Source organism: Megalopta genalis, chromosome 2 (genome assembly GCF_051020955.1).
Source record: "Megalopta genalis isolate 19385.01 chromosome 2, iyMegGena1_principal, whole genome shotgun sequence".
NCBI lineage: Eukaryota > Metazoa > Arthropoda > Insecta > Hymenoptera > Halictidae > Megalopta > Megalopta genalis.
Window position 1 is genome coordinate 26,155,899 of NC_135014.1, and position 15,455 is coordinate 26,171,353.

A 15,455-nucleotide genomic window follows, 5' to 3' on the forward strand; every position below is an offset into this window, starting at 1 on the left:
GCATCGATTATTATATAACACACTACACAATATGTATATCTATGTGTACACGTACTATTAATCGCATACACGATCGGTTTTGATCGATATAGGTATTGCTCAATACCCTTTGTTGCAATGTTATGTAATAATAGAATTAGCAACATATGAAATGTGTGCATGCATCTACATATATCTTATGAAAAATTTGATTAAGATTTTTAAATCAAAGGTACTTCGAAGGTATATACTCTTCGTTGTCCTTTAGAAATAATTCAGCCATAAGGAAAGTTTAATATGACACGGTAGTTTAACGTATTTCACACGAGTACATATTAAATTTCTTCATTGAGGGATCTTGAGCCTACGTTGCGCAACTAAGAAATGTTTCGTTAATTTTAAAAAACGCGATGCACATTGAAAGCCAATATGAAACGTGTTGTTTGTTTTACTGGTATGATTCTATGGAATGAAACTCTTTTAAATGCTCCTATTTTTTATGTTTTATTCTAATTATTTTGTTCATACACTGGTGCCTATCGTGTTCGTCGTCAATGCATTTGTTGGTATTACAATCGTTTTCTGGTATTAATTACGAATTGTATGTATGTACTTTAAGATGTAGCAACGTCTAAAAATTTGACATACGTTTTAGATACGAGCCTGAACTTCCGCGGTAATTATGTATACGTACGTACATATACTATCGTACATCGTACATAACCTGAGAGAAATATTGACATACATACATGTTTGTATTTGGTTTTGCGTAGCGTTTGACAAGTTTTCCGCGGTATCGACATGGAGTGTTTTTTACCAATTAAATAACTGGTAAAAAATAATGATAGTGTTACCTGCTATGACATTTTCATCGACCCAAACGCCAAGGAATCAAGTAAATAGATGAAAATGTGTTGGCTTGAGTTTTAAAGAAACCAACAGTATGGAGGATCTAAAATTTAAATTCTTTGGTCTTATCAATAAACAGGTGAGAATGATAATTACGTTAAAGTTTTCGCGATTCAACGTCGCCCGACAATTCGTAAGAGCCGTGTATACAATGTGTAATGTGTTTTCACTTTATTGAAACATTATAGGTTAAATTTTACGAGGAAAACTCGGTTTAGTTTTAAGGAAGTTAAAAGAATATTTATTCAATTACTTCAGTGTGGTTTATGATTGCTTTTGATCGTTGTTTAGAATGTAGCCAAGGTTCCGCTTATGGGATTACATTCTGACCTACTCAATCCCCCGGAGTCACAGAAATTAGATGATATACACTTGGAAGCCGATCAATCGACAGAAAGTGAACCCATTCCTGATGAAGAAATATTGGAATCTATAGAAGAAATTTATTTTAATGAAAATCATAATTTTGATTCTTGTAGACATGAATTAGAAAAATTACCAAAAGTATTGCAATCCAAAGAGATAGAGAAGAGTTATAAGAAACTTAAACAGCAACATCAGGTTGTATCGAAGAAAGTTTTACAGCTCATTTTAAAGAAACAGAATACTTGTAAGAAAGAGTTTGACAAAATTTTATTGATACAAGAACAATTACAAGATGTGTTGGAGATCTGTAAAATGGGAAGAGCAGACTTACAATTAGCAGAGAAACAATTTACAACAGCTAGCTTAGGAATACTAGCAAATTATCAAAAACGACAAATTGTGGAAGAACTATTAAATAATTTAAATACTATAAAAACATTAGTTAGTTTTTCTCTTTCCGGTTTTGCCTAATTCCAAGCATTGATTCGACAAAAATATAAATATAATCGATGTAATATTTTTCAGCAACGTACAGGAGATCGACTACAGGAACTTTTGGATGAGAAGAATTATCCTAGGGCAATATCGTTGCTTCTAGAATGCCAGAGCGCTGCCCAAACGTATAAACATTTTCACTGTATCGCTGCTTTACATGGAAAATTACAAGATATATTAGAACAAGCAGAAGAAGCATTGGATGTTACACTTTCAAAAATCTGCATGCAATTCGATGTAGAAATATATACGTCTGTTCAAGAAGCTTATGCTTTATTAGGAAAAACTCAGTCCGCAATGGACCAGCTACATATGCATTTTACAGCTGCGATTCACAATACCGCTTTTGCGACTGTTCATTCGTATGCGGGCGGAGACACAAAGAAGCAATATAAACAACTTTGCCAATCAGTACCTCGTGAAAAATGTATAATTTGTTTAACAGAACTATGTAAATCACTGTGGACAATATTGAGCTCCTACTATTTGGTAGTAAATTGGCATAATAAGCAACAGAGTAAGGTCAAGTTCGATCCTGATGTTACAGATTTAGAGGAAACTTTTAGTAAAGAATATGTGAAATGTAAATTAGGAACCAGTATGATTCGCATATGGCACGACGTTGAAATGAAAATATCAATATTTTTAATGAATGCTGACTTAACTTACATTAAATTTGAACAATTTGTTCGAGTTCTAGGCATAGTTAATAGGTAAGACTATTTGGTAGTTGTGATTTATTTCACAAAATTATGTTGGCCCATGTAATGTTACAATTGCAAAAATCTACTTACAGATTAATGGAAATTGGAGAAGAGTTATGTGGCTTTAAGTCCGAAAATTTACAAGAATCTATAAGAAAACAATCGTTATCATACTTTTCTCACTACCATGCGTCAAGACTAGACGAACTTATAATGTTTTTAGAAAACGATGGATGGGAATTGTGTCCTGTTAAGTCAAACTTTGTGACAACACAATTACAGGAATTCAAAAGTTTAAAACCGGCGCTGAATATTTGTAAAGTATGGAACAATTTAGATAACTCTGCTGTTAATGAGAACGATAATCTATTAGGCATAGAAAGGGTGCAAAAATTTTTGGAAGGAGGCGTGTCTCCGTTTTCTATAGGTCTGGATGATACTATGGATGAAGATATTTTATTAAACAATGAGGTATTATGGAATTGTTCTTTTTCTTTCCGTTTTGTTTCTTTTGTTTTATGAAAGTAACATATACATATACAGTAATTATGGTATATGATAGAACAATGAATAAAACAATATGCAATACTTAGGAAAATCCACCTGCGTACTTTTCTGATGAATCCGATGATGACATCCCAGATGAATTGAAGCACGAATATGTCGACGATTCAGATTACGTTAAGATAAATAAGAGAAGATGTAAATTGAAACAATTGGGACCTATGATTACGAATACTACTCTAAATATATTACGTGTTTGCGTAAAATATTTACAAATGTCTAGGCTCCTACGTTCAATTGCAGTTACCGTTATACAGAGTATGATACAATTTTATGAGCTGTGCTTCTACACGGTACATTTGTTTTTCGCTTCGGACCTTGTAAGTTGATTTTATACATACTATAGTGAATGAACGTGAAAGCTATTAAAGAGTGATTGCAAAGGAATTACGTTAATTTCTTTCAGGTGATAAGTGCCGATTCGTTGTATACTCCTAAATTAAAATCATCATTGGCAAGAATTAAAGAAGATTTAATCATTTGCGAGAACAATACCGACGATAACGTTAAAATGAATTCCCACAAAGTACGACAACCGCAGCTCCCTTCCATCGTAAATTTGACACAACCAGAGAAATTATATGGTTTGACCGAGCGTATAGTAGCAGTGGAATCTTTAATATTTCTAGGGCAACAGTACGAAGATTTGAAACCATATTTAGAACATCTTATACCATCTAGCCCACAACGTGGATTCCTTCATCGATTTTATATGCAAACGATAGCATCGATGACGGACTTGAGAAAACCTGTTTACATGGCGGTAGTATCGCAAGCGCTCGATATGACAAACATTTTAAATTTAATGAATAAAGTTAATTGGGAGGTGGCAGGTGTAATGTCTCAACACAGCGGTTATATTGACGAATTACTTCAGGTACATGTCCCAAAAACGTAAACGTTCCAAACTCTTCAACGATATGATTATAGTTTATTTCATGAATAAAAACAGCGATTTACGGATCTATTGATATTTGATATTTATATCGTATAAAGACATATTTTATATTCCACTTGTAGGAAATATCCGTTCTAAACGAAAGGCTAAAGAATATTGGAAGTTGTATTCCTTTGTCGAATGATGTTTATAATGCCGTTTGGGAAAACGTTGCCCACCTTATAACCCACACTTTGGTAGAAGGGTATGCGATTCTGCTTCTGTATCAATTTTTTAGTTTCATAATCCTCTGTTAACCTTTGTTACATACTCGGTTTGCCACAGTTTTTCTAGCGCCAAAAAGTGTTCAAACGGAGGAAGAGGATTGATGATACTCGACTTCACGCAACTGAAATCAAAGTTCGAGACTTTAACATCTTTGAGACCAATGCCGCACCGAGAATACGTTGAGTTGTACATTACAGCTTATTATCTTCCAGAAGAAACTTTAGAACAGTGGATAAAAGAGCATAAGGTAATTCGCAGGATACTAATACTTTTTAAATCAATTCTATGTAAATACATGCATCATTCTGTGCTTTTCTTCTATAGGAATATTCTGGCAAGCATTTAATCGGATTAATTTGTTCGGCTTGTCAAAAAAATAAGAAAACTCAGCAACGATTAATAGGTTTAGTAGAAGAACAACGACCCGGTAGATAGCATCAAGCTATACATTATAATATATATCAAGATTATGTCGAAATAGGAATTGTCTGAAAGATGAATTCTTACAAAGGAAGTACTCAATCCATAGATACGAGCCCTTCTCTTTATTTCTTTTTCATTTTCCTTTTGAAATCAGATCTGATACTTAAATTGAAATTACTAGGATGTTTTTATGTTCGATGTAAAATAAAGTTTATATGCGATTTCTAAAAGAAACTATTCCGTGTAAATAGTCGAGGATAGTCGAAGATAGTCGAGGAACATATTATATTGTAACGCGAAAAGCTGAGTCAAGCCAGCATTTTTCCAATTTTCATGAGAATTACTTTCTTGCAGTACTCGAAACTTGGGTCCACTGACAATGACCTATAATAGATCTGATGAAAATGAGTTCGTAAAATTTAAGAAAAATGTGATACGAACACAAATTTGAGATTCTGATATTACAAAAATATGTAGTGTTAAATATCTTAAGTAATGTCAGTAACAGAACGAAACTCATATCGGAATGTATAACTATAATTGGATTCTTACGATACTATTATATTATATATAAACAAATTCATACAATCATGTATTTTTCACTCTGTATAATAGAAGAGGTATACAATTTATCACAGTATTAACATGACTTTTGAGTAAAATATATAAGCACCTTTAAATTGGAAACCAGTCGTTAACGACAATTTTGTTATTGGAAAAGCATCTTGAACATGAATCGCGTTTCCTTAATGATATTAATCATTTAATTTATATTCATTTTAATTTTGGAAATTTCTTCACATAAATAATATACACTTACGATTCAAAGTAATTTTTCAAATACACAAGATGATTCTAAAATACACAACAATACTTTAAAGTATTTATTTCAATAGATGCCTAAACAACATTAAAATTGATAAAAAAATGTCGTGTTTACTCGTGTATAATTATCAATTAATACTCGTATAATATTTTTTAATTCGTTTCAGTGTATAAATTCACTTTCTAAAATGTTGCTATGTATTTACGAATCGCACTTGTACATGATATTATATATTATTTCTTGTAATAGTTGCAACACCGACGAATTCGAAAATTATCATTGTTTATTGTTTCTCTCCTCTGGTCGTAATTTGTAGATCAAATGAAAACCACAGTTTGTTATTCCTATATTTATGTGATCATCCACGTTACAAATTAAGTACAAAATATTAATTGGATATCTGCGAGAATTTTGTAATATATTTTTTAAAAAGATTTATAAATATCAAGTGCAATTACAAATATTTTGTTCGAATACATTATTCCGCATTTACGCGAAGACATACTTATAATTTAAAGATGTCCTTATTGTACAATTAATAATAATAATAATAATAATAATAGTGATGATTATGAAGATAATAATAATAATAATAATATACAAGTACATATACGTTCTTCAAATTCATCGGTTTCGAATTTTGTAGAAATTATTATTATTTGTCTTATAATGCTAACTATGGTATTATAATTTTTGTATATTTTACTTGTACTAAAAACCAAAAAATTCTATTGCACCTGTATAGAGTGCTCACAAAACTGTTTTAACGTTCAGGCAATAATATGACAAGTTACACATCCGTTTTCGTTTTAATTAACAACCTTTTACATCTGGAAAATTTATATAAAATAATGATGTTTATATTTTATGCCTGTAATTAACTCTTGTGAAGCAATGTAAATAGTTGCAGGGGAATTGTCTTCTTTCACATGTAAAACCTGTGCATTTTCTAACTATGCATCATTCTAGTATGACTAAATAGATTTTTTGTTTCCTACTTTAGAATATCGGTGCATGGAGAATTCTCTGGCTAATAGTAAAGATCAACATTTTCCAATATTGAACTTTAAGGATCGTTATCGTCAATCAAGTAATATTTGCTATTGACAAAAATACACTTACCCTCTCTTAGCCTATGTGCTTTTTTTGTTTGAAAGATTAAATTATATGTGTATGGAACAAGATTTGTATAAACCGTTTTATACCGAGGTCTGAAATGTTAAATGGCTCTTGTTGAAATGAATACTTTTAAAATAGGGAGAATACATATGATACCACTAGAACAGTAAATATGATACTAAATGCTTATTTTGACAATAAATATGTTCGCCAATGCTACATATTAATACTATGTTAAGTTGTATGCTGTAATACAATTATGGAATTTGTATGCACCTACTCTTCTCTTTTTTTCTGTTTTCAATACACTCAACAGTTTGATAATAAATGTTTTAGTTATTTCATATTGACGAGAATGATTAAATATATTGCTATTAAAAAAAATTTGTTTCCTTATTCATATTAAAATTACCAAAAATACTTATTACGAAAAATTTGTGAATATTGTTCGCTTATAAAAATTGTATAATCAAGCTTTAAAGATTCAAAAATTTCTTACGAAATATGTTTATGCAGAAAGAGTAAATATTTATGACAGTTGCAAATGAAATTCAATTGTTCAACGTAAACAATGCAAATAACAATCAGTTTTGCATTGTATGAAGATTTAGTAATTCTTGGTAATAGCTACATGGAATAAAGTATTTTCTAGCATAGAGTAACATGTTATTACATAGTTATATTAGTATTTTAAGAATAAAAATTGCTATCCATTGAAAGTTATGTCATGCATATTTCACATTTAATTTTGTTAGTGTCAGATATAAAACAATTACAAATATTTTAGTTCGTTCGAATGAAGTTTATTGCCAAAATCTGCTGATCATTTTGTATAGTGGAACAAGTATTTTTTTTAACAACAACTAGTCTTAAACAAAACTACTTCTGCTACAAATATCCTGTTCTTTTTGCTTATAATTAAAACAAACGAAGAAAATGACATACTAATTTCTTTCGTATGAACACAAAATTGATGGTAATGATGCGGTATAAGCATGTATACCCATAGGACACTGTTCAATACTGATGAACGTGCCTAGCAAATAGTACGTTACTGCTTTTCCAAAGCCTGCCCATGGCCATAAATATCAGTTATTTAGTTTTCATTGATCGCAAGGTGAATATTATTAATTCTCACAAACCCTGCGATTGCCAGGTACTGTACTATTATAGTACTGACCTGCCCCAGCTGTAACCTTTGAGAAGCCGGTTCTTCTTATCATTGTACCATCAAGAATGACATGACACATCTACTCTGCCATAATACCGTTACCGATTTCTTTCAAAATGAATTTGTCAAAAGATACACTGTAAGTCAAAATTACCCGCATTCATCGGCAGTACTCTATTTCAATTATATCAGGATGAAATATTAGTTGGTACGGATGCCAAGAAAAAGAATCCGACAAACTTATATATCTGAATACCATTGCTGATATTTTATATGAAGTAATACAATTTGTTAAAATCCTAATACCTTAATATAATCGTGGAATGCAAATTAAAATATCGATATAGCAATTCATTCAAATAGTAACACACCGCTATCATTCAGTTTTTAGTGGTATTTTGTTATGCAAGTATGAAATTCGTAACCCGATAAAAAATGGAATTTAAATGTCGACGAAGTTCTTTCTTTTGTCGAATTAACTAAAATCGATAAATGTCGATAAATATTACGTTCATCATCTTATTCTAGAGATTACTATTTCAAAAAAAAAAGAAAACGAGACTTGCAGTAAACATGTACTGATTCTTTCTCTTGAGACCTAATCCTAATTCTGCATTATTTAATTGCTTAACTGGTAAAAAATATTGGCAAATTTAATGCTGTTACATTAGTAACATTGTTCTTAATTTCCTTCCTTCTTAGTTTTTCCGTTTTGAGCTTGTAATAGTAACAGATTGGAACTGTCGTATAGTATTAAATCTTGCGGCTCATTTTTTGTGCGTACAGAACAACTTCACCACTCTATATGTGTATGTGTGTCTAGATGTATTATAATAAATTTCAATAAAACATGACGATGAAATACACACGAAACCGTACATAAAGGAGTTTGAAAATGAAAACCATCCGATATGCGTTAAGTCCTGACAGAAATGGAAGACAATCACACTAAAAGAGATACAAACGAAATCATCAAAATACTCTGATGCATCTGAATAGTAACAAAGTTTTATCAGTGAGTAATATTCTGGTGTTATATCGAACCGTTAGTGTAAGTTCTTCAAAGGATTACTTACATATATCGATGAGATTATACATATGAATATTACATGATACGGATTACGTAGCATCAACAATAACCAATTGAATATCAATTTCAAGAATGAAAATTTCAATCGATTATTGCATAAACAATTACTTTTAGTTGCAAAGATATTTTTCTTTTCTTTAAATGCAATCCCTAATGTACCACAATAGGTACATATTTTTCATGTTCCCTTACAATTAGTAACATAATGCGATACGCACGCGCATATACATACATTTAAATTATGATAAAATGATGAACATGTTAACCTAATAATGTAATAACTATTTTCATGGACTTCAGTAAACAGTTAGTAACAAAGTCTATATCTTTTGGTACTTTGATAAATTTCTATTTATATAGCATTAATATTACTGAAACGCACCATTCGATAATAATGGATGTCTTGTATTTGCAATTGTATGGTAAAAGTGATTTCTTCTCTCTTATGGATCATAGCGATCATTGTCAGTTGCGTTACAGAGCCTCTACATGATAAATAAAAAGTGAAAAAACAAAGCAAACGTACATTCTTGGTATGCGACTAATCGATGAAAAATAAATATTTGCTCATAATTTATGATTACTAGTCAACCATGTAAGACCTTCGTAAAGCCCATCCCCTGTTGTGGCACATGATGGTTGAACATACCAATTCCTGTCTCGTATCCTAGTTAAACCCAACTTCTCCTGTATTTCGTGTGGTTTCATTGCTAAAAATTATAATAGAGACAATACATTTGGCCTCAAAATATTGGCCTCTATCGACAATGGCCTCAAAATATTATGTTTACAAATAATAATGCTCACCATCAGGAAGATCTTGCTTATTCGCAAAAATTAAAATTATAGCATCTCGCATTTCTCTATCGTTTATAATTCGATGAAGTTCTTGACGCGCTTCGTCGATACGATCTCTATCTGCACAGTCTACTACAAAAATAAGTCCCTGTGTTCCTGTGTAGTAATGACGCCATAATGGACGTATTTTATCTTGACCACCGACGTCCTGAAAACCAAAATGAATACCTTGTAAAAACTGGTATGTATAGCACTGTTGACATATATGATAAATTAGATACTACTAACCCAAACATTGAACTTAACATTCTTATAGGTAACTGTTTCTACATTGAATCCTACAGTTGGTATAGTTGTTACAGACTGTCCTAGTTTAAGTTTATATAATATCGCTAATATATAATTAAGAAAATAACATTAGCATAAAATGTAGCATTGCTTTACTACAAATTGTTATGTTTTTTGTTTATAAATCCTATACAAATAAAAGAATACATATAAAGGATACTAGTTTTCCCAGCAGCATCCAATCCTAACATAAGAATTCGCATTTCCTTGTTGCCAAAGATCTTTGACAACAATTTTCCCATCTTGCCAGCTGCTTCTTAAGCACCTGGCACCTAAGTTAAACAAATTTTAGCATTAGATAAAACTTTTCATAAAAAGAGCATGATACTTGAGAGATAGAGCAAGACCCAATCTTGTTTTTGATTTGAAAATTACTCCAATATACTATATGGAGATCCTTGGAGAAATAGCAATGATACTGTATTCCAGTCGGAAACAAATAATGTAGTGGAAATACAAAATTCTACAGATTGTTAACCTCTACGTTAGTTTTGATACTTTCAAATAAGAACAACATTTTAATGAATAATACAACGTTAAAATATCTCTAGAACTCAAGGACGTTTTTCCTAACCTATAGCGAACGTATATAACATTGAAATAATAAATATTGACGAAGTAATAGAAGAGAAAATAAATTCGTGGCATAATCGTAATATAATCGGAGATACACGGTTAAAAATTTCATGAATTTGTAGGAGCGGAAAGAATGGCCTACGAAACAATACCGAGCAGTCGTCGCGATAAATACAGCAATCGGTCGTGTAACTTGCATGACAATTGATGACGAATATTTTTTTTTTTAAAGAAATCCTACATGTCAGCAATACGCTGGAACTGGAGGTGTATAATAAGAAGTGGCTGTACATGTAACTCACTGAAATACATTTACGACGGGCGAGTACTGTATCATGAACGTGTAAACATATCACACCGCTACACGTAACTTATTATTACAGCCGTAGTATTGCCGCGGCATCGTAAGAAATGTTATTTGGCCACGTACAACATGATGTCTCTTCGTAAGTCACAGGCAAACGCGCGTGTAACTTAAACGAAATATTGAGATCACGTCTGTATTGCATTGAGCTCTAACAGAGAATTTTCGAGCGCCACCGTATGTCGCGATCTATTACTAACCCTTAATTGGCGATATATTTTAAATTTTACATCACGTGTCAACTTATAGCGGTACAACTTATTTTATTTATATACTTGGCCGTGTAAAAAAAAAATGCTAGCAAAGCTTTGTTAGCGTATTGCCTAATACTAAAAAACAATCACATCGAGAGAGATTTTTACGACACAATTTTATCACCGTAATCTCTTTGGTCTTAAGTTATCAGTTTGCATGGGGGTATCTGAATATGATAGTAATTTATAATACGAATTAAGTTAATGCTTAAAGAACAACATATTAGAAGATATAATACATATTTGTAGGAAAACTTCAATTTCAAGAGAAAATGATTGACGTAGCCTGTCGGACATGCATAGAAACTGCGATATTGCGTATAGCGTTTGTATGTATATACATATATAGATATACATAGTCATGCGATAATACATTAATAAAATTCTTATTATGTTAATTAAATACATACAGTGAAAGTACATATTGCATCGTATGTTACATACTTGTATTAGATTGTTATATTATATTGTATGTACAAAAATATTATTTATTAGGATAAGGTAGCATCAGGTAACAACACACGGTCAGTTATATAGTTTACGATATATATGGATACATATTATACATACAACACAATACAGGCTGCAGATTGTGCAGTATATACATATACAAGAGGCAAGTAAAAGAATTCCTGTACCCTGATTGGCTGACAATTCGCTGCTGCGACAGTGCTGCCTTCGTGGCTGCAGTCAATGAGAGATTACATGTCCATACATACATTGTATGTACATAGTTAGCGCCAAACGAGAGAAAGAACATAGCATGACGTGAGCCCGCGTGCTTTTGTTCTATCTCTCTTGTTCATTGTTTTTTTTCTTTCTGATATGTCTGCTGCGCGTAGTTAGATGCGTAATGAAATGGTGGGGATAAAAAGCACGCAGCATAGAGGCAAAGAATGTGTACATGCATACATATGCGATATATGTATGTACAAACAGCACGAGTAGGCGGGGGTTGAAGGAGAATGTGTAGTGTGAATGTATTTTAACAATCTCCTATTTTTCAATATCCGTAAACGAACAATCAACGGCCAAGCAAAGGGCTTAAATTTTTTGCCTCATTTGCCTTTGATGTACATGTATACTTTCGCTTCTATATGCTCTGGGACAAAATTGCTACATACATATGTATATACATATATGTACAGTTGTTCGTATTGACTGCATACTCAAAAATGTGTACATAGAGAAAATATGTATCGATAGAGTTGAACATTGTTGGTCAATTAAATTAAATGTCACAGATTGCGACTAATTATACATAAGAAAATATTCTAGTGTGATATAAAACATTCACAAATTTTGATTTTCTAACTTTTTTGGTAATGTTCCTGTACTTGTCATGCTGTTGAATATATATTTTCGTTTCGCATAAGTGGAATGCAAGGACGTATTGCATTGCCTCGCCTTTCACTTTTCAGTCTCATCTATCGCTATCGTCGATAAATCGAGATTGTTCTTGCAAAAGTATTATGTACGTACGTACATATGTATGTATGTATGTATGTATGTAAGTAAATAGTTTGCTGTCTACATGTATAGATGATCATAGAAGTAGGTATCTAATAAGAATTGTGTAGGACAAAGGTTACGGCCTTTGCATCTTCTATTGACTGATACGACTGATAGATCGAAAAAAGAATAAAATTCAAGGATGTGTTACAATCAACGATGCGCTATTGTAACAGTAAAGTACATATGTACATGTATGTTGGAAGGTAGATGGAAAATCGTTGAAAACATTGGAAGGGCAAGAGGGGCTAATAAAAGAAATATCAACTTGCTACGTGGAATCGTGAAAGTGATGCTACCCCTCTCTACCTATGAATTGGGATAGGTTACCAATCTGGACACAGAATACTTATTCTGTGGCCTTGACAAGACACCTGTTGCTTGACACGTTTTAGACACATCGCATCTATGAGTTGGGATAGGTTACCAGACCCGACGAGATACCTGTTGCTCCAGGCGTCTTAAGCACACTCTCTCCGATGTACCGTTATAAAACTGTAACGCGAACACGTATCGCAAAGCTTGCCGATAAAGTTCCTGATAACGCTATTACGATAAGTTGACACTTCGCCGGGAACGTGGTTGTAGTACTGTCAAATTGAGAAACAAACGCAGACATGGAAGTTTTACGGCGAAATCTTGCCGCTTTTGGCCAAGAACATCTGTTACAATTTTGGGACCAATTATCAGAGAAGGAAAGAGACGAACTTCGCCAAGACATAACGGAATTGAATCTTGAGGAAGTCACTCTGTGTTACGAGAGAGCTATGCATGTTTCCTCTTCTATGCAAAGAGGTTCATTGGATGATAAGGTGTCCCCTATTCCTAAGGAAAGAATTGGCTCTGTTAAGACAACAAATGGAGAACAAATAAAAATATATGAGAAATTAGGGCTGCAAGAAATTGCAAATGGTAAAGTAGCAGTGGTGTTAATGGCAGGGGGTCAAGGTACTCGATTAGGAGTTTCTTACCCTAAAGGGATGTATGATGTTGGATTACCCTCTGGTAAAACTCTCTTTCAATTGCAAGCAGAAAGAATCATTCGTTTGGAAAATATAGCAGAGGCAGAATATGGACAACGAGGAGAGATTACTTGGTATATATAAAAAAATATGTATGTGTTAATGCAATGTTAATAAGATATAAGTCAACTAATAATTATTCTCTTTCATCAGGTACATATTAACCAGCGAAGCCACTCATGACACTACTCTTGAGTTTCTGCGTGAACATAATTATTTCAACTTAAAAGAGAATAATGTGAAGGCCTTCAAGCAGGGCATGATGCCGTGTTTCACTTTTGAGGGAAAAATCATTTTAAATGAGAAACATAAAATCTCAAAAGCACCAGATGGTAATGGAGGATTGTATCGAGCACTAAAAGTCCAAGGAATATTAGATGATATGTTACAACGCGGAATACGCAGTGTCCACGTTCATTCGGTAGATAACATCCTGATAAAGGTAGCCGATCCTATCTTCTTAGGATATTGTTTATCATCGTATACGGATTGTGGAGTCAAGGTGATAGAAAAATCATCGCCAAGCGAAGCGGTAGGAGTTGTGTGTAAAGTATGTTGATAATTTTCACAATTGTTTATCAGATACTATTAGTGAAAACATTTGTTATATTATTATCGTTGTTTTAGGTAGACGATAGTTACCAGGTTGTTGAGTACAGTGAAATTTCAAAAGAAACAACTGAATTACGTTACAACAATGGAACGTTGGTTTATAATGCTGCAAACATATGTAACCACTACTTTACTGTAGATTTTTTGTCTGCGATTGGCGACAACTATGAAAAAGAGATGCAACTGCATATTGCCAAAAAGAAGATTCCATATGTAGATGGAAATGGACAGAAACAAAGTCCTACAGCTCCAAATGGTATTAAAATAGAAAAATTTGTGTTCGACGTATTCAAATTTGCAGAACGTCTAGCAGTTTGGGAGGGTAATCGCCAGGAAGACTTTAGTCCTCTTAAAAATGCTGATTCGAGTGGTCAAGATTGTCCAAGTACTGCTCGTAATGATTTGCTCGAACTTCATAGAAAGTGGTTGCTAAATGCAGGAGCAATAAGTGTAACAAACGATATAGAAGTATCTCCTTTGTTATCTTATGCTGGAGAAAATCTAAATCACGTTAAAGGTCAATCATTCGAAGGTCCTTGTGTTTTGGAGTAGCACAACCAGATATCGCTAAAACTTTTTATATCAACAACAACAGTACATATTTTTATATACAATTATAAACTCATAATCCATAATATAGATACATTGCTTAATATTCCATGCTTTAATAATAAAGTTTAAACAGCATACATTTTTAATGATTCTATAAAAACTTTATCCCAGTGATATACATATAAGAGCATTAGGATAGATATACCCACTCATATACATATATAGTCGTGTACATATTGACATGGAATAAATTAATTATAGAATTTAAATTGTATTATAAATATTATATTGATGTTATAGGTATATTCATTCATACATGGGTATGGCAACATTTATACGTTCCAACAAAATGCATTTATAAAAACTGTATAAACATCACATAAATACAATAAAAGAAGAAATTGAAGATACTAACAGTCAGAAAAACTCCTGATTACTCTAAAATTTAGTTTCCCTTTTAAAAATCCTCTGTGTTGATATTGTGGAGTATAAAAAATAAACTAATTAATTATGATATTTAAATACACACTTATAACTTTAATTTAATTTAAATATTTTTGTATTTCAATATTGTGTACTAAAACTATATTATTTAATAAATAAATT

At 32.2% G+C, this 15,455-nt stretch overlaps 3 protein-coding genes across 9 annotated transcripts; 2 read left to right on the forward strand and 1 right to left on the reverse strand.

The window, feature by feature from the left end:
- The first annotated feature begins 325 nt into the window (after nt 1–325).
- Nucleotides 326–5,292, forward strand: Vps50 (vacuolar protein sorting 50). Of its 3 annotated transcripts, XM_033487172.2 has the most exons (11): nt 326–564; nt 635–669; nt 753–967; nt 1,180–1,695; nt 1,780–2,462; nt 2,546–2,924; nt 3,047–3,337; nt 3,424–3,894; nt 4,038–4,159; nt 4,240–4,429; nt 4,507–5,292. In XM_033487172.2, the coding sequence occupies exons 3-11, from the start codon at nt 923–925 to the stop codon at nt 4,615–4,617; spliced, it is 2,808 nt and encodes a 935-aa protein (XP_033343063.2). In that variant the 5' UTR covers nt 326–564; nt 635–669; nt 753–922; the 3' UTR covers nt 4,618–5,292. The 3 variants fall into 3 exon arrangements, with proteins under 3 accessions (XP_033343063.2, XP_076375005.1, XP_033343062.2); XM_076518890.1 differs by lacking the exon at nt 1,180–1,695 and having other exon boundaries at nt 329–669; XM_033487171.2 differs by lacking the exons at nt 326–564; nt 635–669 and having other exon boundaries at nt 685–967.
- Nucleotides 5,293–7,331: 2,039 nt separating this feature from the next.
- Arf51F (ADP-ribosylation factor 6) lies at nt 7,332–11,060 on the reverse strand. 5 transcript variants are annotated; one of them, XM_076518904.1, is made up of 5 exons: nt 10,836–11,060; nt 10,105–10,229; nt 9,898–10,001; nt 9,619–9,817; nt 7,332–9,521 (listed from the first exon to the last, which is right to left on the reverse strand). In XM_076518904.1, exons 2-5 carry the CDS (start codon nt 10,133–10,135, stop codon nt 9,379–9,381), a joined length of 477 nt encoding a protein of 158 aa, XP_076375019.1. In that variant the 5' UTR covers nt 10,136–10,229; nt 10,836–11,060; the 3' UTR covers nt 7,332–9,378. The 5 variants fall into 5 exon arrangements, with proteins under 5 accessions (XP_076375019.1, XP_033342398.1, XP_076375021.1 ...); XM_033486507.2 differs by having other exon boundaries at nt 10,118–10,229; nt 10,836–11,059; XM_076518906.1 differs by lacking the exon at nt 10,836–11,060 and adding an exon at nt 10,686–10,808.
- Nucleotides 11,061–11,935: 875 nt separating this feature from the next.
- Nucleotides 11,936–15,263, forward strand: mmy (UDP-N-acetylglucosamine pyrophosphorylase mmy). The gene is made up of 3 exons (XM_033486502.2): nt 11,936–13,759; nt 13,839–14,235; nt 14,313–15,263. Exons 1-3 carry the CDS (start codon nt 13,281–13,283, stop codon nt 14,847–14,849), a joined length of 1,413 nt encoding a protein of 470 aa, XP_033342393.2. The 5' UTR covers nt 11,936–13,280; the 3' UTR covers nt 14,850–15,263.
- The last annotated feature ends 192 nt before the right edge of the window (nt 15,264–15,455 follow it).

Coding starts and splice junctions, on each gene's coding strand:
- Vps50 (XM_033487172.2), top strand. CDS start 923: ATGGAGGATCTAAAATTTAAATTCTTTGGTCTTATCAATAAACAG. Junction 2,463..2,545: donor GTTCTAGGCATAGTTAATAG/GTAAGACTATTT, acceptor ATCTACTTACAG/ATTAATGGAAATTGGAGAAG. Junction 3,338..3,423: donor TGTTTTTCGCTTCGGACCTT/GTAAGTTGATTT, acceptor AATTTCTTTCAG/GTGATAAGTGCCGATTCGTT.
- Arf51F (XM_033486507.2), bottom strand. CDS start 10,199: ATGGGAAAATTGTTGTCAAAGATCTTTGGCAACAAGGAAATGCGAATT. Junction 10,002..10,117: donor GGATGCTGCTGGGAAAACTA/GTATCCTTTATA, acceptor ATTATATATTAG/CGATATTATATAAACTTAAA. Junction 9,818..9,897: donor ATGTTAAGTTCAATGTTTGG/GTTAGTAGTATC, acceptor TTTGGTTTTCAG/GACGTCGGTGGTCAAGATAA.
- mmy (XM_033486502.2), top strand. CDS start 13,281: ATGGAAGTTTTACGGCGAAATCTTGCCGCTTTTGGCCAAGAACATCTG. Junction 13,760..13,838: donor CAACGAGGAGAGATTACTTG/GTATATATAAAA, acceptor CTCTTTCATCAG/GTACATATTAACCAGCGAAG. Junction 14,236..14,312: donor CGGTAGGAGTTGTGTGTAAA/GTATGTTGATAA, acceptor TCGTTGTTTTAG/GTAGACGATAGTTACCAGGT.